This window comes from Drosophila erecta, unplaced genomic scaffold, assembly GCF_003286155.1.
Source record: "Drosophila erecta strain 14021-0224.00,06,07 unplaced genomic scaffold, DereRS2 tig00000021-arrow-pilon, whole genome shotgun sequence".
Classification (NCBI taxonomy): Eukaryota; Metazoa; Arthropoda; class Insecta; order Diptera; family Drosophilidae; genus Drosophila; species Drosophila erecta.
The window spans coordinates 14,762,230-14,785,567 of NW_020825198.1; the positions used below are offsets into that span (position 1 = coordinate 14,762,230).

Below are 23,338 nucleotides of genomic sequence, written 5' to 3' on the forward strand. Positions count from 1 at the left end.
AACCCCCCGCCCCAAAGTCCCCATCCTTCTGGTGGGTGTTTTGTGTATGTGCCACGCAATTGTGCGGTGAGGTAATTAATAAGCCAACAACAAGCCAATTGAAACCGAACGTTGCGTCTTGTTGCACCTCTACAACTCGGGCCGGGCATACTAAGTAGCCGCCGATAGTTGGCTCACTTGGCTCGGTTTGCCACGGCTTGGTTTGGCTCAGTTCGGCTTTATTTCATTACTGACCATACCCAAGATGAGTTTCGGTTAACTGTCGTAGGGCTTCGGTGTTTCTGAGCCCTTCGCAAGTGCAAAGGCACCGAATCACACACAAACGAGCCAAAATGTACAAATTGCAGGAGTCGTGTTTCAGCAATGAAGGGTGTTCTAGTTGTAGTAGTAGTGGGGCCTCAAATAATTGCATTATACAAATTGTTGTATATACAAAATATGTATTTTGTATTTTCCTCTACCAAAGTAAATTAAATACAACTGTTCCACTGATTTTCCCTGTTTACTACGGATTTCTCTGTTCTCTGGATTCCATTGAGATCATCCTATAACCAAACATTCCATGCCAATCCATTCAGTACTTGGTGTGTGCTTGCATTCCGAAAAACACACTTCATGGGGTTTGGAGTTTGCAGATTGGCGAGGCCATAGCTCGATAGTAGACCCCATACCTAGACAATATTTCAGAAACGGCAACTGCAACTTCAGGTTGTCTAACAATTTTAACCCAGTTTTGTTTATATCTTTTTTCGTTTCGTTTTCTTGCTTTCCACATTCTTGTAGGAGCCATAAACAAGTTTTTTTCTTGGCCCGAGCCGATGGAAAAAATGGCTGGAACATAGAAGCAGAAACGAAACAGAGTTTGGTGCGCAAACTGCAAATTGCAAATTGCAAATAGCAACTAGCAAGCAGCAAATTGAAATCGAAGCTAATGAAAAGGCCAAGTGGCGTAAAAGAAGAGGAAGCAATTGCCACATTGATCAAGTTACAAATCGGCCCTCTGCGAAAGAGGATGTGTGTGGTCAAGCATTACGGTTGGGAAATGGGGGTCAATAGGGATTTACGGTTAGGCATGCGAGGCGGCTAAGTAGGTGCGGAAATCGCCGGCCATTGGTAATGGGACCACTGGACGATTAACCATCGTCTTCTGATGACTCGGTATCGAATGGCCCGGCGCATTCTATTCTCGTGTGGATGATGCTCCGTCGATGGTCAAGAGTGGGTCAGCAAGTGGATGGGCTGGCTGCAAATGGGAACGAGCTTGACGGCCGAGGTTTGTCACGTTGGTTACAGTTATTGGAAGCGGTTCACTTTCCGGACATTCAAGCCGCTAGCTTCACAAAGTGTTATCAATTATACTGCAATTTGTTCGGGAATGCTCAGGAATTCGAACAGATAATAGAACAGTGAACAGTGAAAAATGTAGATGAAAGTACAGAACAAAAAAACTTAAAAATCAAGGCAAAAAATCATTATATTTGAAATGAACTGATTTTATTGGTTCAGCATTGAATTAATTGAAAATCTGTTGGCTGAAGCGTATTTATTTCCCAATACTTTAATAATGCTTAAAATATCTATAAATATTATGGGATTTTACATTTTTAAAAAGTTACCAATTAAAAAATATTTTTAAAAATTAATTGATTTTCATTAAGATTTATTTATATGTTATATAAATTTTCTAAAATAATATTAGCATTATGATAGATCATATAAGCTTGACTTGACACAAAACTGACTCATGAGAACTGGTTCCAATTCCACACCCACATTCCTTAAAACCAAGTGACATAATACAGAAATTAAGAGACTGGCAAAATAAAATCCCAAAATAACCCATATTAGCGAGTTTTATGATTTTCCAACCATTTCTTTTTGACAATTTCAAGCCAACGCTAAATAAAAGTCATTCACAAAAAACTGGTCAACTAAATACCGCTCTATCACGTATTCGACTCTGTTAAGAAGTGCGGCGAAAAGGGGACTAACTTTGTTAATGCCTTAGTGTAAAATATATTTGAAGCGACCATTCAAAAGTTCAGTGACCTTCGTTCCAGCTACTTGGGCAGTTTTCTACCGCCTCGTGTCTGATTGTTCTACACTTGTTGTTCAGTAGTTTCGGCTTAGTTTTTCCTCGCCGGCGGCTATTTACACGGTGTCAACTCACTCCAAAGTCACACATTTTTCCAAGTCATGATCCGGAGGTACTAGCTGCACTGAGAGAAACAACCGATATTTTTGTAAACGTTTACCTGCATACAACATACAAATTCCTCTTGAAGTTATTCCAAATATGTTATGAAAACATTCAAGGAAATTAAATACTCTAATATGTTTAATGATTGTAGGTGCAATTACTGTGATAGGCATATAAATCATATACTTCAAGAGGCAATCTTTTTTTTGAGTGCAATGCTAAGGGAACTCCACAACAGAGTTGAAGTGAAATGGTATGTTTGTGCTTTGCGGATGGGGCTCCCGTAATGACGTATTATATTAACTTGGCTGTGCACCTGCCAGCTGACTAACTGTTCCGCGGCTCGTGGTCTCGTTTACTTGAATGCCCTTCTGCGTAATTTTCACACATAAAAGACTCGTTAAAATGTTTCATAAACATTAAAAAGTCAAATTTATGATCTCCTTTTATTCGTTCTTTTCGCTTTGACTTGGTTTAGGTGAAATGCTTAACGGTTCCGCATCTTTGCTATGGGGCAAAAATCTTGGAGAAAGAAAACCAAGAGAATAGCGAACGGTATTGATAGATTTTAGAATTCTTTGCTCTAGGCTGGAACTAAAGATCTGCCCTAATGGCATATTAATTGACCAACAATTTTGTGGACTTTATGTGGCTAATAATGCGCTTGAGTCTGCCGGTTTCAACAGATGTTGATAGATGTGTTTCTTGATGGCCGTTGACACAATTATCGGTGCTTAATCATAACCTTGAATATGGTGATGGCATTTAGTAGTATTGCTATTTTTGGGCATAATTAAGATTTGAGGTGTACCTCAAAGTAAATTAGCTTGATTGATTTGAATTACATAAAAATTGAGTTGGAATTGGCAAAAGATCTCCATATTTTATTATGATATAGCGATTACTTGCCTGCTTTTAATTTTAATTTAACTTTAAATGTACTAACTACAATTTTCATAGCAACATAAATGCTCTCTACAGTTTTGCAAGTGTCTTACCATTTTTTTTTCTACCTGCTTTGGGCTTCCAAAAAGGCAAAGACTTATCAACAACTTTAGCTCACGTCCATCTTTCCATCTTCATCGCCAGCAATAAATCTGCCTACGTTTTGTAAATAGCCAGCTTAAGGCTCAACTAATTGCCTGCCATACTTCATTTATTTTTGTAAAATATCTTGTCCGAAAAACGAAGCAATTACAAATTATACGATTAAGAGCGGTACGCGGGGCGTTCGTTCCACTTGAGAAGTGTTGAGCTCCAATTAGCGGCAGACAATTGGCAATAAGCCGGCTACTCGCAGATTTTATATTTTATTTTAGCCAAAACATCAACAATGGCAACCTTGACATTGGGAAACAAATGGTGGGGGAAAGATGCGCAGCGACTTGGAAAGTTAACAACAAGGGCAAAGGCTCGGGGAATTTTGAATGAACTAAACCGAAACGGTTAACTGATTGAATATTTGAACGTGCCCGTATTGCATGCCAAAATATGCAAAGCAAAAAAATATCACAACTGTAAATAAACAATCGAAACGCCAAGCTGAGTAAAATGAATCACCGAACAAGTTTCAGATTGAGAATATCTTTTAGATGCGAGATGAGCTCACTGCCCAGAGCGGTGGCGGTCAATGCCGTTAATAGACATCGCAAACGAGTTAACAAATGGATATGCAAAATTAAATAAAAACTAAAACGGGCACAGGTTATTAAAATCAATTTGTTCTTACCTTTTTCGTTGTCTGTTGAGAGGATTCAGTTTGTTCGGTTGATTTTTGGGCACTTGCACAGATGGCAAATAAAAACATTTGCAGATTTTAGCAAAACACTTATTTTGATTTATTTTGAATTTGCTGGCATATTTCACTTTAGTTTCATTAGTTTATCGCACTAAAAATCAGGTGGAACTTTTGGTTAGAGTTTTGAAAGCTTTCCCTTTACCCACTCCCACTGCGATCAATAAAATAATATTTTTCATCGCTCCTGCGGTTTCACTTCGGGCTAAATGGAAAAGCATTTACCCATCTTGAGGTCTTCGTTTTACATTTGGCTTTTCCAACCAGTCATAAGTCAGGCCAAGACTTTCAATTAAGCGGCTTAAAGACAAACAACGGCAACGAAAATCGTGTATGTCGGTGGGTAATAGAGAAAAGATGCTTATGAGCCGTATGTAAAGAGTATCTATGTATCTTCCCGACTTCTTTCTCTTTGGTAAAAGTGTAAAAATTACGCTACGACTTGCGCTTTCACAAAACTAACAAAAAAGCGAAGCGGAGATTTTTTCTTCTTTCCGTCTTTGATTTATGCATTGCGTTTGCGATGAGGATGAAAAGATACGTAGATACATTGCTTGGAAAACATCCACACACGACTCGAACGGCAGAGCGACTGGCAGATTTCGGGTACTCCTATACCTTAAGTTCCGGGTTGAATGCGCAAAAAAAACTGGCTAGGTTTTGCATTTTCTGTTTTACTTTTGCTTAAATTTAAATTGCAGTTCGATTTAAAATAAATTAAAGTACACGCACAGTTGCGCAGCAACAATGGAAAACCAATGTGTGTGAAAGTACAAGAAGCAACGTGGAAAACATCGCCCATTTGGAAACGGAAAATTGTCAACGCACATTGAACTTGACAGACGAAGGAGAGCGCCTATCTAGCGACATAGAGAAAGAAAAAGACGGGGCGAGTGTGCGGCACATGCCTCAATTTACAGTTAAGCGCGGCAGACATCCACAAGATGCAAAACTCCAAAGATACTTTCGGCCAGCGGAATGCGAATCGCGGACGGCAAACTGCGAATTGCACTTGCCGCGGCAACTTTTTCATCCGAACACGAAAAAACAACAATCTGCACGCAGAAAAAGAGGTGATAACATTTCAAAGCGAAGAAAGGTAACATAACAAAATAAGATATCTGATATTTAGATAAAAATTAAATATTACATTTTTTAAAACAGCTAAAACTCAACTTTGTGAGGCTCAGCATATAGAAGAAGTGGATCCATCTTGTATTTTACATTCTGGAATGACTTTGTAGCGAGCAATTTCTAGCAGTGCAACAACAAAAAGTGAAGGGGCCCCAAAGCAAACGTCACCGAATCCCTTCCCCTCCCCTTCTTTCCCCTTGCGGCCGATCCTTCCTCGAGTATCTATGTGTGTGCCTCAAAAGATCAGAGTGTGTTTGTGGCGTCTCGTTTGTTGATGCGGTGGCTAATGGCTGCATATACATTCGTATGCGAAAAAATAAAGAAATATATGGACAAGGCCTGTCTAGTCATAGCGGTACTTTGAGTGGGCCCTCAAAGAGGGAAGGGGGAAAAAGGGGGTGGAGATTGGGGCAGCTAATGACTTGGCGCCCAACTGAAGGAAGTTGCCAATTTTTGCTGTTGGTTAACTAGTCGCAACTGGTGTTGATAAGTTTTTCTTTCCATTTCTGTAGGATCCACTTCGTTATTAATGGGCAATAAAATTCCATGAATTGTTTTAGGAGCCAATAAATTTCAGGCCTATTATGAATTAATAGAAGAGTTGAATTACTATGATTATTGGTGAACTGACTTCTTGAATGAAAAACCAGTATATAGAATAACAAAATTGGCTTCGAAAAATATATATTATTTATATTTTAAATTTAAATAACAATCAAGTTGAGCAGTTTAGTTTTCGCTTTGGCTATTGACATGTTATTTATCGCTCATAGAAATGAGATAATCTTATGAGATCACTTGAAATGCGATTAGCAGTGAGAAGTTCTTTATATTGATCAAACGTCATTTGCAATGTTATATTGATTTAAACCACTAAGAAGAGGAATAAAAACAGGCATCAATTTGACATAAAACATATTTTTATAAAGTTATGTATACTTTGCTTATAAAAAAATGTTATGTTATTATATATCTCGTTCAATTTCATATACGATTTCCTATCAGTTGTCGATTCTCCTAAATCAAACTTTCTTTTCCGCTTGTAAAAACATGCACCGTCTTGATGGCTTTTCGATTTATGCTTCCTCCTCTCAAACTGAACCCAAATCGATCAGTTTATCGCATCCACTCTCAAGCTTTCAAAACTTATCCACAATCAATTTACTCAAACACTTTGCCGTAATCTCTAATTCAGATCCAGCTCCAGTTAGCAGACCGTTACACAAAAGCACTAACACAAAACACTTGGCAGAGCAGCTCTCCTTACGTTTAACTTTAATTACTCAATTATTTGCTCGATTTTGTTGTTTTTCACTTCTTAAGTTGGAAATTAGCCGCGAAGTACGCAGAGCCAAAAGCGTTGTCCAACTGATTAGAGCGAGCGGGGGGCGGCGAGGGGCACCACGACGGTCATGTCGGATCTCGGATCGAATGGGAATAAACTCTATATCGTACTACTACAGCGCGCGTGTGCGAACGCGCAACGAACCAAACTCAAACTGACGAGCAAACTCCACTCAACAGAAATCCACGAGCGAGCAAACAGCAAATCCAAAGGCACGAGCAAAAGCAAAAAGACTGCGGCAAAGGAAAGAAAGAAGCGAAAAGTAAATCGAAAACCAGACTCAAAGCTCACCGAAAGAGAGCCACGGCGACCAGCTGATCAAAGCTTTCTCCCTTCTTGCCTTTGTATACCTCAGAATTTTAAAGCTGGTGATCTAGGGTGCATTTCATTCTCTTTTTTTGGTGCTGCGGCTGTAAAAAGAAGGGTACGTTGAATTTTTAAGCTGTATGATAGCACTTCTCAGATGTTATAAATACATGTATTCTTTGGAATCCATATATGTAAATTGTTGAAATATTTATTCTTCTGTTTCGTTTCAAAACTATAAGTGTATACTTATAAAAAAAACCATATAGAATGTAATAATATATTTTTAATATAAAATCCATAGTATTATTATTCTTACAATGAGTTACTTTTGCCAAACCTGTAACATAGTTGCCTTGGGAAATATAACATGAACTTTATCAGGGCGACCTCATTAAATTATTTGTCTATTTTCAAATGTCTTTTATTTGTAGATGTTTTCTTATTATACTCAGTGTGAGCCTGTTGACCACCTATGCCCAAAAAAATGTATCCATAATAGAAAATGGAAAGTGCTTGGACTGTAGAAAGGAAAATAAGGAACAGTGTCGGATTGCAGAGACAGGATTTAGTTGTTATGCAGGACATTTTTATAGGCGGTTTGGACATGGAAAAGGTGAATTCCCAAAAACAACCAAAAAAGTGGACGCATGCGTTGCACCCGGAATGGAAATCGGTATTAGAAGCATTTTAATAGTAATTCAAAAATCAATTTGTTAATTTTACAGATATTATAAATGCCAAAGTATGTTGCGTTTGGTCACCCGAAATCGGCTGTCAAATTCTGTTAACTGAAGATCACCAAGGCGAATTTTGCTTCACTTGCAGGGTCAAATTTAAAATGGAATACAAAGGCCTACTCTCCTGTCCGTGCCTAAAAAATGAAGGATCACGCCAAGCCTATGCGAAAACATTGATCGCCTTTATGTTTACATGTTTATTCATGGAATTAATATAATATGGAATTTTTCGCTGGGGCTCTAGCTTGTACATATCAAAAATGCTATGAGGTTTTAAGTACCGGGTAGGGAGGGCTCTACAATAAAAAATGGTTTATTGTATAACAATTGCAAACTAATTAGAAATATGCAACAATTGCTTTAGTACATACCACATAGCATCAGCATGATGTGATTTCTAAGGACTTCAAAAGCAAATAATAATATATAATATAATAATGGTATACAATAATAGAATAATATTGGTATATATATAGTATAATATAATAAAATAGTATTTTAATACGTGGTATTTATATTGCTTTATAACGTTTATAATGAAATTCAAAGAATGGGAAATAATTTGGTTTATTGTTTTTTTTTTGTTAATATTCAAGATTCACCTAATTCACGCAATTTAGACGTTTATTTTAGTCGTTTTATAAGTATCCTCTTATACCTCTTAGGCAGATGGTTCGGGTCCACGCTGAAGCCCCACCAAAGCATTGCACCACGGTTTTAGTCCATGGCCTAAGACAACGACATAAGTGTGGCCAACTATCCAGAAGCTACCCGCCTCACGACCAGGCGTTATTGGTATTCGGGAGAAATGTGTACACTTCTGTGCGCCCCCCCCTCATTCTTTGAATCCCCGCCTACGAGCCGCAAACGTTGCTGACGAAGAGTAAGTGCGAAAATTTCGAGCGAAAATTGCATAAGTTTTGGGATATCGAACTCGAAGTAGGCGAGCAGTGCGATAGGCTTCCTGAAAACAGACAAAATTTACGTGGTTGCTTGAAATCCTTTGCTTTTTGGGTAAATAGTAAATACAGCCTTGTAAGTCTGGGTGCGCGGAATATGGGCACGCCGTTATGTAACCTACAAAAGCGAAAAGCAGCTGATTAGCCAGCTATTTATAATTAGATAAAGCACATGTCGCCTCCGCGGTACATATATACGTAACTAATGGACGGTCTCTGTACTTTCAGCCGATCCCCGAACAAGAACAGAATCAATATGTTCTCCAGCTTCTTTGAAACTGCCCGGAACTCACCATTCCGCACCCCCCTGTCGACGGCTAGATGCGATGCCGCCGCCCCAGTGGTGGATCCCCAGCCGGTTGAAGGTCGCCAGATCGCCGCCGCCGCTACTCCGGTGGCCAACCAGCAGGACTCGTGCGAGTTCGGCAGCACCAAGTACTTCGCCCTGTGCGGAATCGGTGGCATCCTCAGCTGCGGCACCACCCACACCTTCGTGGTGCCACTGGATCTGGTTAAGTGCCGTCTGCAGGTCGACCAGGCCAAGTACAAGAATCTGGTGCATGGATTCAAGGTCACCGTGGCGGAGGAGGGCGCCCGTGGATTGGCCAAGGGCTGGTTCCCCACCCTGCTCGGCTACTCGGCACAGGTGAGATTGGGCTTCACTTGGTGGGTTGCATAATCGTCTGGAGGCGGATTGCATGCTCGTGACTCGGTCGGCTGACCTTAATTACACCGGTTCCGGGCTTAAAGCAGATACACGTGATTCCAATCGACGATGATAAGGAAGATGGATACTTAGGCTGCAATCGTTGTTTACCTTTGGCTAACCACCCACCTCTTAAGTTTTAAAAGGCTTTATAGTTATCGAAGATCTAGAAAAGAAGATAAAGTGTTACAATCTTGGATACTTCTGCAAAGTGGAAAGGAACTGTCAAGAAACAACAGGCTAACCCACCGTTTTGTATCTTTCAGGGTCTCTGCAAGTTCGGTCTGTACGAGTTGTTCAAGGTGAAGTACGCCGATATCATTGGAGAGGAGAACGCGTACCTGTACCGCACCTCCTTGTATCTGGCTGCCTCCGCTTCGGCCGAGTTCTTCGCCGATATCGCTCTGTCTCCGTTCGAGGCCGCCAAGGTCAAGATCCAGACTATTCCCGGATACGCCAACAACTTCCGCGAGGCCGTGCCCAAGATGCTGAAGGAGGAGGGCGTCAATGCCTTCTACAAGGGTCTGGTTCCCCTGTGGATGCGACAGATCCCCTACACCATGATGAAGTTCGCTTGCTTCGAGCGCACCGTGGAGCTGCTCTACAAGTAAGTCACACTACCTCTTCAGATATCCTCTAGTTTTCACGTTATGCAGAAGAACAGTGCTGTGTATAAAATCTCTATTTATATTTATATACTTATTTTATTTATATACATATATCTCTCTAATAGTAATAGTGCAAAGGTCTTCGTACACTTTTAATATTTGAATTTCTAAAGTGATTTGCTAATTGGTCAGACATAATACAATTATTCATAAGGTAATAATAAAATTTTAGCACGTCAGCAGATAAGAATGCCTTCGTATCTAATGGCACGCCAAAAAGAAAAAGTATTACAAAATCTTATCATGTTATATATATAAGAAAACCGTATCATTTTTCAATTCGTTTGTTACTTTGGATAGTTTGAGCCTTGTTAACTGATTCTTTGTTATTAATAGTTAATAGTTAGTTATTAATAGGTATGTTCTAAAACAGTTATTTTGGAGTTCAAACTAGCGGCTAGTCACTTAAAGCTGAAATGGGAAAACTAGAGCAAATCCATACCGTTCACAGTTCGGGTTGTCAAGCCCAATGAAACCCATTAAATCAATACTAATGATGCAACTTTTCTAGGTATGTGGTGCCCAAGCCCCGTGCCGACTGCACCAAGGGCGAGCAGCTGATCGTGACCTTCGCCGCTGGCTACATCGCCGGTGTGTTCTGCGCCGTGGTGTCGCATCCCGCTGATGTGGTGGTCTCCAAGCTGAACCAGGCCAAGGGAGCCAGCGCCGTCCAAGTGGCCAAGTCGCTGGGCTTCAGTGGCATGTGGAACGGATTGACTCCTCGTATTATCATGATCGGTACCCTGACCGCTCTGCAGTGGTTCATCTACGATGGTGTGAAGGTCGCCCTGGGCATTCCCCGCCCACCACCACCAGAGATGCCCGCTAGCCTGAAGGCCAAGCAGCATTAAGTGGGCTAGTCCAATCCATTACCTTAAGGCCAGAGTTCACTAGTTGGAGCGATTGTGGGCAGACCCAGGAGCAACATACTTTTACTTTCTAACGAATTTCGATATTAGTATAGCCCAATTGCCTTATACTTGTTTCTCAAAAAGAATACATTAATGTTGCGTGTGTGCCATTGCACATGTACATTCCAGAACAATACTTCACGCATTTCTCTAACACAGCAGTTATACACACCTTTTTATAAACACATCATACTATCTTTAAACGCTAAACATTCTATCGTACGCAACTAAGCTACACTCAAGTTCAAAGTATTTAATTCCATATATGTTCTGTTATACTATATGCTATATTTAACCCTATGTGTGTCTAGCTTGCGCTGGAAAGTATGTCCGTATGTTGTACCTTTGGTGGCCCGCCCCTTGTTATCTCCTCCCCGCTGCCCCACAGGCCACACATGCGAATATGATATTAATGCTGTTTCAATTGTCTGACCCGATACCCAAGAAAGCACTCTGAATAAATTAAATTATAAAATATAAAAACACTACCAAGCTGCGTTTTCTAATCTTGTGTATCTACGGGGAACTGGTTATAGCTTGGGACTTAGATCGCAGTAAAAAGCTCGTGGAGATAACCTCATGACCAATAAATGATCTCCCTGACATTGGAAATGGGGTTTAATGGCGCTATTACTAGTAGTGTGAGGTAACCGAACCAAGGTAAGATGATCACGAATAATTATTATATATATATAGTATATATGCTATCAATTGTCTTCATTTCTGCGTGAGCCATTTCAACTAGCTACAAGTACAAGTACCCAAACAATTCAAAATTTTGATCTATAGAGATTAGAGCAAATTTTTTATAAGGTATATTTTACCAAAAAGAAAATGGTAATGCTTATTTGGAACCATTTGGATTATCAATATTTGATATTTAGTGCCCCACAAAACTGTCGTTATTATTTAGTTTGAAAGTATTTAATTTATTTTCAATATTACTCGTGCTCTTGGCCAAATAACATAAGACACTTTTTTTTTAAATATTTATTTTCTTTATGAGCATTGAGCTAAATAAGACATTGTAGTGGCTCGTTGTGCCACAAGTCCAGTAAAAACTAAATAATTAAATGGTACTTTTTATATATGGGCACATATATAGTTGATTTATTCACGTTACGTCAGTTGGGCTCCTTACTAACTAAATAACCTCTAAGATCTAAAAACTAGTCATCGTTACAAAACTAAATTCATATGTATATAAATGTATTTAACAGGCAATTTTCTGGTATATTGTTTAGCTTTTGCTTCTGTATGTACAAATCGCTTAAATCTAGTTAGGTGTATATATCGTATATAGTCGGGGATCTGGATCACACAGAACAATGAGGACAAAGTACTTGGTTGTCTGTGATGTGGTGATGCGAAAATTGCTGCTTTTTTTATTATATAATGTATTGCAGGACGTGTTTTCTTCTCCATAACAAGCCATTTCAGTCTTAGCGTTTCAAGTAACCAAAAAGATAAAAGTGTATAATGAAATGAAAAGAACAATAATTAAAAGTAATAAAACGAATAAACTTAGGGCTAAAATTTTGTTGTTTTCCTTGTGTGGTTTCATAATGTGTGTTTTGTTTATTTTTGTTTTGTTTTCTTTATTTTGCAGTTGCAGTAAATTTCGAAACAATGGTTTGCTTGGATGCTTCACGCCTCAAAATTCATCTCTTTTCATTTTTATAAGGTTTTTCGTTTTTGTTAACATAAATCTAGTATCATTTATATAGATGTAGACGATCACACAGGCATACAGGTAAACATATAAATCTATCGTTTTCAAAAATTCTTTACAGTCGAACATAAAACATTTTAAAAAGTCAAACATAGAAGTTAAGATTTTGAAATTCCATCAAGTTGACTTAAGACAAGACATACAAATTCGGGCTTGGCTTAGTAGAAGTAGTTATAAGCCCAACTATCTCATTTTTCTTTGAGTAAACCTCAAGTCAATGGCACATTAAAATTGGGATATTTGTACCAGGTATATAAGCTTAGGTCAAAAAGTTTCGTTAGTGTTAAAATCTTTTGGACTCTCTCTCTGTCAATAAAACTGATTATAACATTTTAAATCTGTTCCAATTTTGTTTCTTTCTGTTCATGTGGCCTAAATGAGAAACATTATTCAACCGCTTGGGTCAGGAAAATCCAATCCCGTTCCCAGGCGATTTCACCAATATGGCGTATGTGGCTCCTGGTGCCAGCCATTTTGGTCTTGCACCTTGGCCAAGGCATCGGTCAGGGTGGACCTTATTTGCTGGCTCGAGTTGCGATTCTGACCCTTATCATAGGGCGACAAGGCGTTGTAATAAAAGGGCGATCGCTTGCTGATGGTGTAGTTTTTGCCCTGTAAGTAAAAAGGCATTTTGTAAAATATGTTGTGGTTATTCGTATGCCAAACTCACATCATTATTATCCCAATATTCTGTTTCGTTGGTGCGGTAGCAGATGCAGAATTCCAGGCGCTTGGAGGATGGCGGCAAGGTGATCTTGAAGGAGAATGTATCGAAGACTACATGAGCACAAGTAGCCGGTCCATAGGCCCTGGCGTATGTACAGAAGATATCCTGCTGGCTCTTCCAATCGTCCCAGGTCACACGGACAATGATCTCCTTCTGGAAGTCGATGTTCTTCACCTTGATGGTGCCCACGACAATCGACTCCTCATCCTTGACGATCACATTCTCCAAGGAAACAAAATCACGTTCTATCTTTTGTCTGTGTAAATAAACAAGAACTTAGAATATATATTTTTCGGTTGCTTAAATGGGGTACGAACCTAAATGATAGATAGTCTGAGGCTGGCTGCTTGAAGTCCACTGTCCACTGATCTGGTGGATGTGGACTGACCAGGCCCTGTGTTATTTGCTCCAGAAACTTCATGCTCCAATAGGGCGGCACATTCGAGGGTTCGGACATCACACGAACCTCGGTTAGCGATAGACCCTCATCATCAGCGAAGATCACATGCTTTTTGGGGCCACGGCTGCAAAAAGTCAAAAGAAATACCATCCATTGAGTACATCGCAATCTATTATGAGCAAATTATTCATTCTTAAAATATATTATTAAATGTAGATTTGACCCTGGCTTTATCAGTTTGACTTGACCCCCCATTCGGAGTTATTTATTTTATTTATTTGTGGTCATTGACTCGGCATCGTTCTTTGCGCAGATTTCTATTTCTATCCTTAACAGTTTCATTTTATTGGTTTGTTTTGACTTTAGTTTAGCGAACTGCGTCGTTGCCAAATGCATTTTTTAAAAGCATTTTTTAAAGCTCCTGCCAGATAGGAAGACCTTTCGTAATCTTTAATTTGTAATATAAAATCCCGATCGAATGGAAATTATCTTTCTTTTAGTTTGTTTTCCCTTTTCCGCTGAGCATTTTTATTCCTTACGTTTCCCGAAAAATTCCCTGCGTCATAAAAAGAGTAATGTGTATGGTTTATTTTTTTGGATTTATTTTTAGAAGTCACGTACGGCTTTGCCAAAGATTTGCCTTAATCTATATGTAAATCACGCCTACTTTTGCTTTTCCTTTCTCTTTGCCTTTATGTTATTGGGCGACTCGAGTCTTTAGCTTAAATGTAAATAAAAACACACCCACTAAGATATATACAATTTAGAGGATAACTCGTGATTCAAATATATGAAATATTCAGAGACATTTTCAAAAAGAATATGTACTTGCAGTCTGAAATCTCTCGAACTTCTTAAATACGTTTGCATTAGCTTGTATGGTAAAATATGGAAGAAAGTTATTACTACTGGAATATTTTAGAATCACGAACCCTTTTTTTAATAAATTACATTTAATATTATTTGGAGATACGAATGATAATTTAAATGTCACAAGATATTTAGTTCGATACAAATGTTTGGTGATCTTAAATATTTTTCAGACTCTTTGAAGTAATGTTTTGACTTTCATATTGCAATACTTCACTTCGGCCTGAAAATTCGTATTAAATGTTCTATTTAAAAAGTTGGCCATAAATTCGATAAGATATAGCGACTAATTTTGTGCAATCAGCTTGGGTAGGGGCTCGATTTTTTATGGTTTGTGGCTGTTGACAGGCTAAAATCGAAAAGTTTCCGTCATTTAGAGCAGACTATTGGCCCCCACACAGAGCAGACTCTATTTGGTCTGCAAATTGAAGGAGAGTTCGAGGGAACGCATCAAGAGCTAAATATATATGGGAAGTACAAATAGCCAACAATTGAAATGGCTATCGCCAGACTGGCACTGGCTCTCTGTTTATTGAACGCCGGCCGGATTGCCAGAGATCGTTGCTGGTGTAGATTGCAGATCGCAGATGGCAGATCGCACCACCCGACTCAGCCAGAATCGAATCGTATCGACTACCGACTACCGACAACGACGATCACGCATCGAGGGCATGCTCGTTGCTGCATTTTCCTCAACAGGTTTCTTGCGATCGCTTATCTGGTGTGTGAGGTGGGCCTCAACGCCTAGTAGAGCAACCAGAAACCGGTGGCCGCGGACGGGTCTCATTTTTACCGACCGCTTTTCTAAAACTTGTCAACTCCAAAGAGATCACCCGAAAATCAACAAAATCATATACATTCCCATTCATTTTCCCCCCACTTGGCTTACATTTTCTCCAAGGGAAACGAGATACGACTTTCAACTGTCTTTCCTTAAAACCCATAGGCAGTCACAATTCCGTATGCGTTACGGAACGCATTTATTTTCGAGGGTCCGGTTTAAGGTGCATAAATTTGTAAACTCCTCAATATGCAAGGCGCATTAAGATCGTTGATGGGTGCAGGCGAAACAAGTTTGGCTGCAGCAGAAGAGCTTTTTAAAATCGAAACGCTCTTAATGTAAATGAAAATTGTGTTTAAAAATACTTTTTAATTTCCTTAGTTTTCAATTTGCAGACCTTGTTCGAGTTCCCTCATTTTCTAAAGTCAATAACCTGTCCGAAAAATGATTCTGGCGAGACTTGTTGAAAAATTTACAACTGGCTGATTTGATGGTCATTCTGGTTGACCTTACAACTGGGCTACTTTTTTTGTAAATGAATCAAGACGGAAGTCTTTTATGTCGCCAAATTTTCCGTATTTTCTATTTTATTTCCCCCAACAGAATTTTAGTTTTGCCAAATATATCTATCGTTTATATCTTTCGGAAATTTCCCCTAAGCACATTTAAAGTCCAATAGTAGGAGACTGAAAATAGTTTTCACTCGGAAAAGTCTGCCGAGTGTTGGTTTTGCTTAATTACAGCCTATGGCGACCAGTAAAAAAAATTGTACGAAAGAGAAATACAAATTTTGTAAATGTACAAAATTCTTTCACATTTTTCGGCTAAGGGTGCGCCAACATTTTTACAGCAGACCCATCTGCCCCAGACTCGCTTTTCTGATCGATTCACGTGATCTTTGCATGAACATCAGACATATCTCCCCATCTCTATATATAACCTTACGTTTGTGTGCATTCGTATTCCGAGGCTTGTAATGTTGAAATATTTTTAGTTACGTTACACCCGAAAAAATTGTGTCTTTTATGAGATGACGCCTTTCGCTTGAAAGCGATCACGCTTCTATGCTAATAATTCTGCGGCCTTGACGTGAACCGTCTGCCTCGTTTTGTGGTTGATCTTGATGAGTTTTGGGGAGGGTAATTAAGACAAAAGAAAGCGTTTTCGTAGGCTGTCAAAAGTCGTTGAAAATAGTGGGGCTAAATGTCTACACGGGTGACGAGCTGTTGTGATATGTTTTGAAAGCTGACGAATGGGGCTTCAAATCTATGCTCAAAATTGGATTGCATTGCAACAAGCTCTTGTTCTAGCTTTAATGAATTTAAATTTATTCTAAAGATGTAACGTATTTGAATTGTTTTGGCAATACCTTTTTTCCCAGTGGATTTCGTAACTGATAAAACGAGGCACACGAAATACGCAACCGCAAAGTGTACACAAAATCTCGACTGGTTTACATTGATAATATTATGGGTAATTGCATTTATTTAAGTGGCTGTGAGGCTTTAAGCCTGATCTCTTGTCCAGAGGTGCCGCCCAAATAGAATAGTGTATGCCGTTGACGCAAATGTACGTATAAATTATTTTCTCTATCTCGTGGCATGTGTATTTTTAGGCATTTCTCAAAATGTCAGATTCAAGTGCAAAGAAGGAAAACTTTTGTAGGGCTCGCCGAAAGCGAAATATTTATTTTACGCAATATCTTTGAGACATCGATAACCCAAATATTTTCATGGCCTACAGATGGATCGACAATGTATTTCCCTATATATAGCGGATAAATGGAAGGAAAACAAAAATAATGACGCCTCGCTGTAGGAGTCTATACTAAATACCAGTCTATTCCCATTTGAGTCTTGAAATGTGCGATTTTTTATCTCAGATATACTAGGTACAGATTCTCGACTCGCGATGCAGTGGCGTGTTTTCATTTTGGCAGATTCTACAGTCATTTAGAAAATTTATATTTTGTTTTTATGAAATTGCACGCTCTTAAAAATATTTAGATATATTTTTGAGTATATTTTATGATCTTTTTGCATTTATTTAGCCTGGCGGCCGTCTGCAATTGGCTTTCTCTGCTTATTTAACAAATGACATGTGCTCGGATATGACGTCTGTGGGAAAGTTGTTCGACTGCCAACAGATGTTCTTATTCCTTTTACTTGAACTATTGCGAATGCCTTATAAACAATTAATCTTTGTTTATAAAATGTTTAGGCGGAAGTGGTATTTTCCTGTTTTAAAGGAAAATTTTTTAACGCCATAATTAATTCAAAGCCCTAACTGTAAATCATAAAATTTCGATTTCTTCTTGACCGCAGTACCCAAGGTTAAGATACCAAATGAAAACCATACACGGCTCCTTGTGTTACTCCGCTTTCCCAGGTTTTCCTTGAGATTTCCGCTCAATTGCCGTTGCACTATTTCATGAATCACTTGTGGGTTGATACACCCCATTCTGACCACAATTACCCAGACTCTCGCACCACTAAGTTCCCATCTAGTTCAGTTGGTGGTTTAGTAACTGCGGCGCCATTATCTTCGAAGGCCTGACGTCAAAGTGACTTAACCCGCCGGCATTTACAGCCTTCTTGATCGTTTCGGCGCCGCTGTATAGAGTTACCTCCATTACGTAATCTTATCGCCCGCACACTCACCTCACTTCGCAGTTGCTGTCGCTGTCCTTGCTGCACATACAGCTATGGCTGGCACTGTCCGTGACATCGGTGTCCGTCGGCGAGAGATCTGCGGAACTGGCCGTACTGTTCTGGGATTTGTGCAGGCAGGATTTGCGGCTGAGACAGGATTTGGGCTGATTGGTGAGCAGCGGGGCCGAGGCCATTCGCTCCAGGTAACTCCGTCCGGACCGACTGCCCACGCCCAGGGGCGTGGCACCCGCCTTCTGCTGACTGGGTCCCTGACCCTGGACCGCCGCCGAGGCGTTGTTGACCATGGCTTTGGAGGCCAGAGTTATCACTTGGGGCCGGCAGTAGCGGGACGCTCTGTTGGGCTCGTCATTGTAGCTGGAACAACGGATGCAAGTTAAATTAGTTTTGTTTTTGTACCAAATTAAAATTAAACTTAAAACTTAAAATTATACAAAATTGAATTTATTTAATTTACAATCGCACTTTACGATCAGTTAAAATATATGTATTTCTCTAACACCACGAATTGAACATACAAATTTCTAATTTAAACATCAGCAGATGGTAGCCATCTTTCAATTGCTTTGACCAATTCTAGAGATTCTTTTTTTCGCTTGCAAGGCAGAAAAGAAATTCCCTGGATCAGTCTTTTATTTCAAGCATCTACGCATTAAGCTGCCTTTTATCAGGCCTGATAAGAGTGGTGGCTTTAATTTTTACTGCCTTTATTGTTCGGAGGCCTATGTACTACGCGTATTTGTATTCGTACTTGTACTTGTACTTGTATATTGTATATTGATACGTGTATATTGTCTATAAGGAAACATTGCCGATAAGAGGAGTTGCGCGCGACCTCCCCACTTGATTCGGGTTTGCCGTGGGTGGGAAATGTATAATATGGAATTGAAGAATATTTGTTTGGGTTCTTCAGTGAGTCATTTCCAAAAATGTATTTTGGGTGAGACCCGCTGGTCTTACTCATTTGGCACAGTTCACATCCCATTTGTAGTTATCTTAATTTTTCGGCTAGACATTCATAAAACTAAAAGTCAATGGTTGATAAGGTTTGATCAACGGGGCTCGCGTGAACTTTTGCATGCTAAACATATGTTGACGGCATGCTGATACGTCTTTTTCGGCGTGGGCCTGGCTATGGGAACATTTTCGTCTGCTCTGCTGTTATCACCAACTTTTTTTTGGCTATTTGCCGCTGTCTGGACACTATATCAGCATATTTAGTGCTTGGGTTGGCAACCTAAGGAATTCACTTATTTTCGATGACAACCCGTTGAGTTACGTGGGTAGTTTTAAGTATTGGGTGGGTTAAACTGTTGTAAAATCACGCTATGAAATTTCAAGTGAGTTGACGCACTAGCAGCTGAGTTACTTGAGTTGGTTGGAGTACTCAGTTTGTTTGAAGGCATGCCGCTCACGTGCCTCGATAAGAACCCAGCAGGGCTTACGCATATACTCGTACGAGTATGCACCTCCCACAGGTTTATCTACTGAACCTTTTCAATCTTAACTGATTATCGGTTTCTTTCACCGCTTCTTGTAGCGTTTGTTTAGCTTGGCCATACACTAGATATAGATTTATTTTTAGCTCAAAACCTCATATATACGAATATAAATTATACGATATTTCTGTATTGTATATTTATCATTCCCGAAAATAAAATACTCTCTACAAATATGAGGAAAGTGCAGCGCGTGCAACAAATGAAGCACGGCAATTTGCCCTAATTAAATCCAATTGCCCCCGTCTCTCTATATATAGATAACACCCTTCCCTTTAAAAATTTGTCAAATTTTCGGCACACGAGGTGCCCCTGGGAAAAAGTTGCGTCAAAGCGCCACGCGCAAATTGTCGCCAAGCATATTTTTGGCGTCACCCCCCCGAGTCGTGAACGAATCTCCAAGTCTTAGTGGGCTCTACCAGCGAAAGATCACCTCAGAATCGGCGAAATGTTTGTTTTGGTTCAGCTTTCTGACTTGCCTTGATCTTGAATGCCTGCTTTTCATATTTTGCCAATCTGTTGTCAACCAAAAACGAGCCTTAGTAGCACGAATATTTTTAGTGCCTGCATTCATTGTGTTTTCGAAAAGTTCTCAGGTTTTAGTACATTTTATTGGGTAATACATGTTTTCCTGCCTTTGATCAGGTGTTCAAATTTCCATAGCCGACACTTGGAACAGCTGTTTCAAATGAATCAATATCGACAGCCCTCGAGAGATCGATATTATTTCTTTTCTACATTGTGTAAACATTCGAGTTCTTATATTCATTAATTGGAATTGTGTCTTTCCGTTCGGTTTATTCACTTAATGTGGGTTATGTTTGAGAATTTTTACATTTTTATCGATTTCCAATGTTTAAAATTTGTGTTTAAATATTCACAAATATTCACACCCAATGCAAAAATGATTATATCTCCTATTTTTTATATTATCTTTTATTTTAATTGCTTAATATCACATGTTTTTTTTTCAGATAATATGAATTGTTTATGGAATTTTTTACGTTTCTCTTATTGGCACGTACACAGCTGTTAAATTCATAAGAGGTGATGAATCAAAAAAGGCTTCTAGTTCTTTGTCAACCGATAAGAAAGTTAACTTTAGACATGAAAAAAACCTTAGCATCGGTTCTCTTTCAATGATGTTTGGTTATTTAATTTCATTTGATTGGCTGCCGAAACTCGTGAATTCACTTTGCCCAATTCAGTGTTAAATTAGTCCAATTGCTGGGTATATTTATTTATGTATGAGTTCTATACTTTTGTAAACTTACTTCAACGATTGACGGGGATGTCCGCTCATGAAGTCCGCCAGAAAACTAACGGGTGGACTGTGACTGAATATGGGCGGACTGTGCGAAATCATTTTTATATATGGCTTCGATCTGCGCTGATTACAATGATCTCTACAAACAAGGAAAAATATAGAAAATTAACGATTTGTTTTTGTTTCTAAGCGATGCGCGGCCATAAGCGAACGCTTAATTGGAAAGTAATGTGTAAATAGAATGCATGATCCGAATATGTAATATATGTTTATGAAATGTCATATTGATTGCTAATCTCAGGTGGAATCGGAATTAATGATGGTATAATATAGCAATACCATTTCCATAAGAGATAACACTCGAAACGTTATTAGTTTGGTCCAAATGCATGTTAAAATCAGTTTGTTTCAAAACGAGGTGATGTCGATGCTAAAAAAGGCCCCTTTCCCCTTTTCCAATTTGTATGGTATGTTTATTTGACAGTGGCAGTCTCAGCTCTCAACTAACCGTAAATTGTTATCTCCTCTCTGTTTTCCTCTTCACTTCACTTTTGACTTCTGGTTAGGAGGTAAGGAACTTTTCTTTTACTTGCGCTGTGCAGTCAATCACTTTCTTTTTACTGTGATCTTTCTCTTATTTTATGTAAATTACTTTACTTTTTCAATTGTGCATCACGCGTGAGCGTCAGACAATGAAAAACGATCACGATCGTTGGAACGGGACCTTAATTGAATTTATTAAAATCCTCCGATCGGCGCACTTCTTTTCGTGGTCACACACACAAAACGACGAACGATTTTTAATAGACTTTTCGCGGACTTTGCTTAAGTGTAACTAAATTTTCTTGTGTCAATTATTTAACACGAACAAAAAAACAGCAACAAATAGTTTCCGTCGCGTTCCCCGCTTCGTTCCGTTCCACTCCGTTCCGTTCCGTTCCTCCTATGAACCGTACGCTTCGACGCTGCGAAAACGAATGAAAATGTTTGTTGCTGCAACTTGCCGTTAAGGCTTCCCGACGATCGGGTGTTTTTATACCCTTCTAAAAGATATAGTCGCTCAAGTGGAGCGGTTGCAAAGTTGTTTTAATTCTTATAATAATATTTTTTTCACTTATTCTTTTAATAATGCTAATGATGTTCATAATAATGTTTTTTCACTTATTCTTTTATTAATGCTAATGACAATATAAAACAGTTAAGTCTGTTTCATAAAACAGTCAAGTAAAATCCGTTAAAGAATTTTAACGAATTCTCTATTTCTCTATAGAGATATCGTTTAACCATCCTAGTTTTAGCATTCTTCGGTGTACTTACATGAATCCGATTCTCATAACAGGTAGCATCTTTAAGGGTATACACAATTCGCGTTTGGCTGGCTACCTCTTTCCAGAATAGCCCCGGTTTCGTTTTCGTGTGTGTGTTCGTGTTCCCGACGTGGCTTGCATATTTTGATTGCATTTTGATATTCCGCCGAGATTGTAGTTGTAGTTTCGATTTAGCGTCGCTCTTAGTTGCTTCGATTAGTTTTGGCGCCACTGGCGGTGACAAAAGTCAAAACGGTTGCGGGTGTCAGCCCCGCGAGACATGATCACTTGCACGGGGAGCATCCCATCTTCCAAACTCAAATTTCCCACTGAGCCGCGTGGCGCTCGAGTGAATTTCAAGGGATTTGGCAAACACTTTTTGTCCCAGCCTTTTAAACTTTTATCTTATCGTAGTCGCTGCGCCATAGCCGTAGATTTGAACTATTAAATATTTAAGGTTTTCGTTAAAAAAATATGTTTTTCACTCAGATATGTATGTATATGTACAAACATATGTGTGTACATAAGTATAAGGGCCTCTACCGCACTCAATTGAATATGGGGCATTATTTACCACTCGACTCATTTACGAGTGGGTTTTGGTTTTATTTGCTCTGCCCACCAGTGGTGCCAATATAATTTTCTGAAAAAAAGTACAGATTGAGAAAAAAAAACAGAGAAAATAGGCTGAAAATTTCAAAAAAGGAGGAAAAAAAAGGACAGATTTTTTTTATGCACGAAATGAGCACGAAATTAAATATTATAACATTTCAAACACTTGTATGAATAACATTTTGCCCGGTTATTTGTTCAAGAGGGATGCCAATTTACTTGAACTATTTTGCGACTCTAAATTAGAAGACATGCCTTATAGTCTTCACTAGAACTAGTTGGGTATTATAGGGCTACAAGAAAATATTTTTCCTAAGCAAATATTAAAAGCGGCAATAACTATGTGTTCCGACAGTAAGTTAAACATTCTTCAGGCTTTAATTAAGACAATTTTTACTACTTTGTGCAAGTAACACATACATACATACATACATACATACATACATACATACGTACGTACGTACGTACGTACGTACATACATACATACATACATACATACATACATACATACATACATACATACATACATACATACATACATATATATATACATACATACATATACAGTTGCGGAGACATTAATAGCACCATAAGCACATTTCGTGTTTGTCCCAGCGTTTCTGTATTTTCTGACACTTTTTCATCATTTTACTCACTAAACTTAAATTCTACAATGATTTTCAATCGAAATAACAAAATTAGTAACAGA

At 38.9% G+C, this 23,338-nt stretch overlaps 4 protein-coding genes across 10 annotated transcripts in view; 2 read left to right on the plus strand and 2 right to left on the minus strand.

The window, feature by feature from the left end:
* The window catches only part of LOC6545876 (serine-rich adhesin for platelets), a 109,247-nt gene extending 102,537 nt beyond the window's left edge, over positions 1-6,710 (minus strand). The window contains exons 1-2 of one of the 4 annotated variants that reach the window (XM_026977868.1): positions 6,413-6,710; positions 3,930-4,089 (exon numbers count right to left, since the gene is read on the minus strand). The gene's annotated coding sequence lies outside the window, so the exon portion shown is untranslated. Of the gene's footprint in view, positions 1-3,929; positions 4,090-6,294 lie in introns of all 4 variants that reach the window. The other 3 variants (XM_026977865.1, XM_026977867.1, XM_026977866.1) reach the window with 3 other exon arrangements.
* A 434-nt stretch (positions 6,711-7,144) lies between these two features.
* LOC26526984 lies at positions 7,145-7,762 on the plus strand. The gene is made up of 2 exons (XM_015158889.2): positions 7,145-7,456; positions 7,509-7,762. The coding sequence occupies exons 1-2, from the start codon at positions 7,198-7,200 to the stop codon at positions 7,736-7,738; spliced, it is 489 nt and encodes a 162-aa protein (XP_015014375.1). The 5' UTR covers positions 7,145-7,197; the 3' UTR covers positions 7,739-7,762.
* Positions 7,763-8,310: 548 nt separating this feature from the next.
* Positions 8,311-11,252, plus strand: LOC6545917 (phosphate carrier protein, mitochondrial). 3 transcript variants are annotated; one of them, XM_015158488.2, is made up of 4 exons: positions 8,311-8,403; positions 8,708-9,125; positions 9,452-9,792; positions 10,365-11,252. In XM_015158488.2, exons 2-4 carry the CDS (start codon positions 8,736-8,738, stop codon positions 10,702-10,704), a joined length of 1,071 nt encoding a protein of 356 aa, XP_015013974.1. In that variant the 5' UTR covers positions 8,311-8,403; positions 8,708-8,735; the 3' UTR covers positions 10,705-11,252. The 3 variants fall into 3 exon arrangements, with proteins under 3 accessions (XP_015013974.1, XP_001972730.1, XP_026833108.1); XM_001972694.3 differs by lacking the exon at positions 8,311-8,403 and adding an exon at positions 8,416-8,555 and having other exon boundaries at positions 10,365-10,900; XM_026977307.1 differs by lacking the exon at positions 8,311-8,403 and adding an exon at positions 8,427-8,534 and having other exon boundaries at positions 10,365-10,900.
* A 581-nt stretch (positions 11,253-11,833) lies between these two features.
* On the minus strand, positions 11,834-21,722 carry LOC6545918 (protein phosphatase 1 regulatory subunit 3B). 2 transcript variants are annotated; one of them, XM_001972695.3, is made up of 6 exons: positions 21,218-21,722; positions 20,717-20,848; positions 17,935-18,300; positions 13,541-13,747; positions 13,167-13,479; positions 11,834-13,108 (listed from the first exon to the last, which is right to left on the minus strand). In XM_001972695.3, the coding sequence occupies exons 2-6, from the start codon at positions 20,806-20,808 to the stop codon at positions 12,932-12,934; spliced, it is 1,155 nt and encodes a 384-aa protein (XP_001972731.1). In that variant the 5' UTR covers positions 20,809-20,848; positions 21,218-21,722; the 3' UTR covers positions 11,834-12,931. The 2 variants fall into 2 exon arrangements, with proteins under 2 accessions (XP_001972731.1, XP_026832949.1); XM_026977148.1 differs by lacking the exon at positions 20,717-20,848.
* Positions 21,723-23,338: the final 1,616 nt, after the last annotated feature.

Coding starts and splice junctions, on each gene's coding strand:
- LOC6545918 (XM_001972695.3), bottom strand. CDS start 20,808: ATGATTTCGCACAGTCCGCCCATATTCAGTCACAGTCCACCCGTTAGT. Junction 13,480..13,540: donor TCAGACTATCTATCATTTAG/GTTCGTACCCCA, acceptor TTATTTACACAG/ACAAAAGATAGAACGTGATT. Junction 13,109..13,166: donor AATATTGGGATAATAATGAT/GTGAGTTTGGCA, acceptor TTTTACTTACAG/GGCAAAAACTACACCATCAG.
- LOC6545917 (XM_015158488.2), top strand. CDS start 8,736: ATGTTCTCCAGCTTCTTTGAAACTGCCCGGAACTCACCATTCCGCACC. Junction 9,126..9,451: donor TGCTCGGCTACTCGGCACAG/GTGAGATTGGGC, acceptor TGTATCTTTCAG/GGTCTCTGCAAGTTCGGTCT. Junction 9,793..10,364: donor ACCGTGGAGCTGCTCTACAA/GTAAGTCACACT, acceptor CAACTTTTCTAG/GTATGTGGTGCCCAAGCCCC.
- LOC26526984 (XM_015158889.2), top strand. CDS start 7,198: ATGTCTTTTATTTGTAGATGTTTTCTTATTATACTCAGTGTGAGCCTG. Junction 7,457..7,508: donor TGCACCCGGAATGGAAATCG/GTATTAGAAGCA, acceptor TTAATTTTACAG/ATATTATAAATGCCAAAGTA.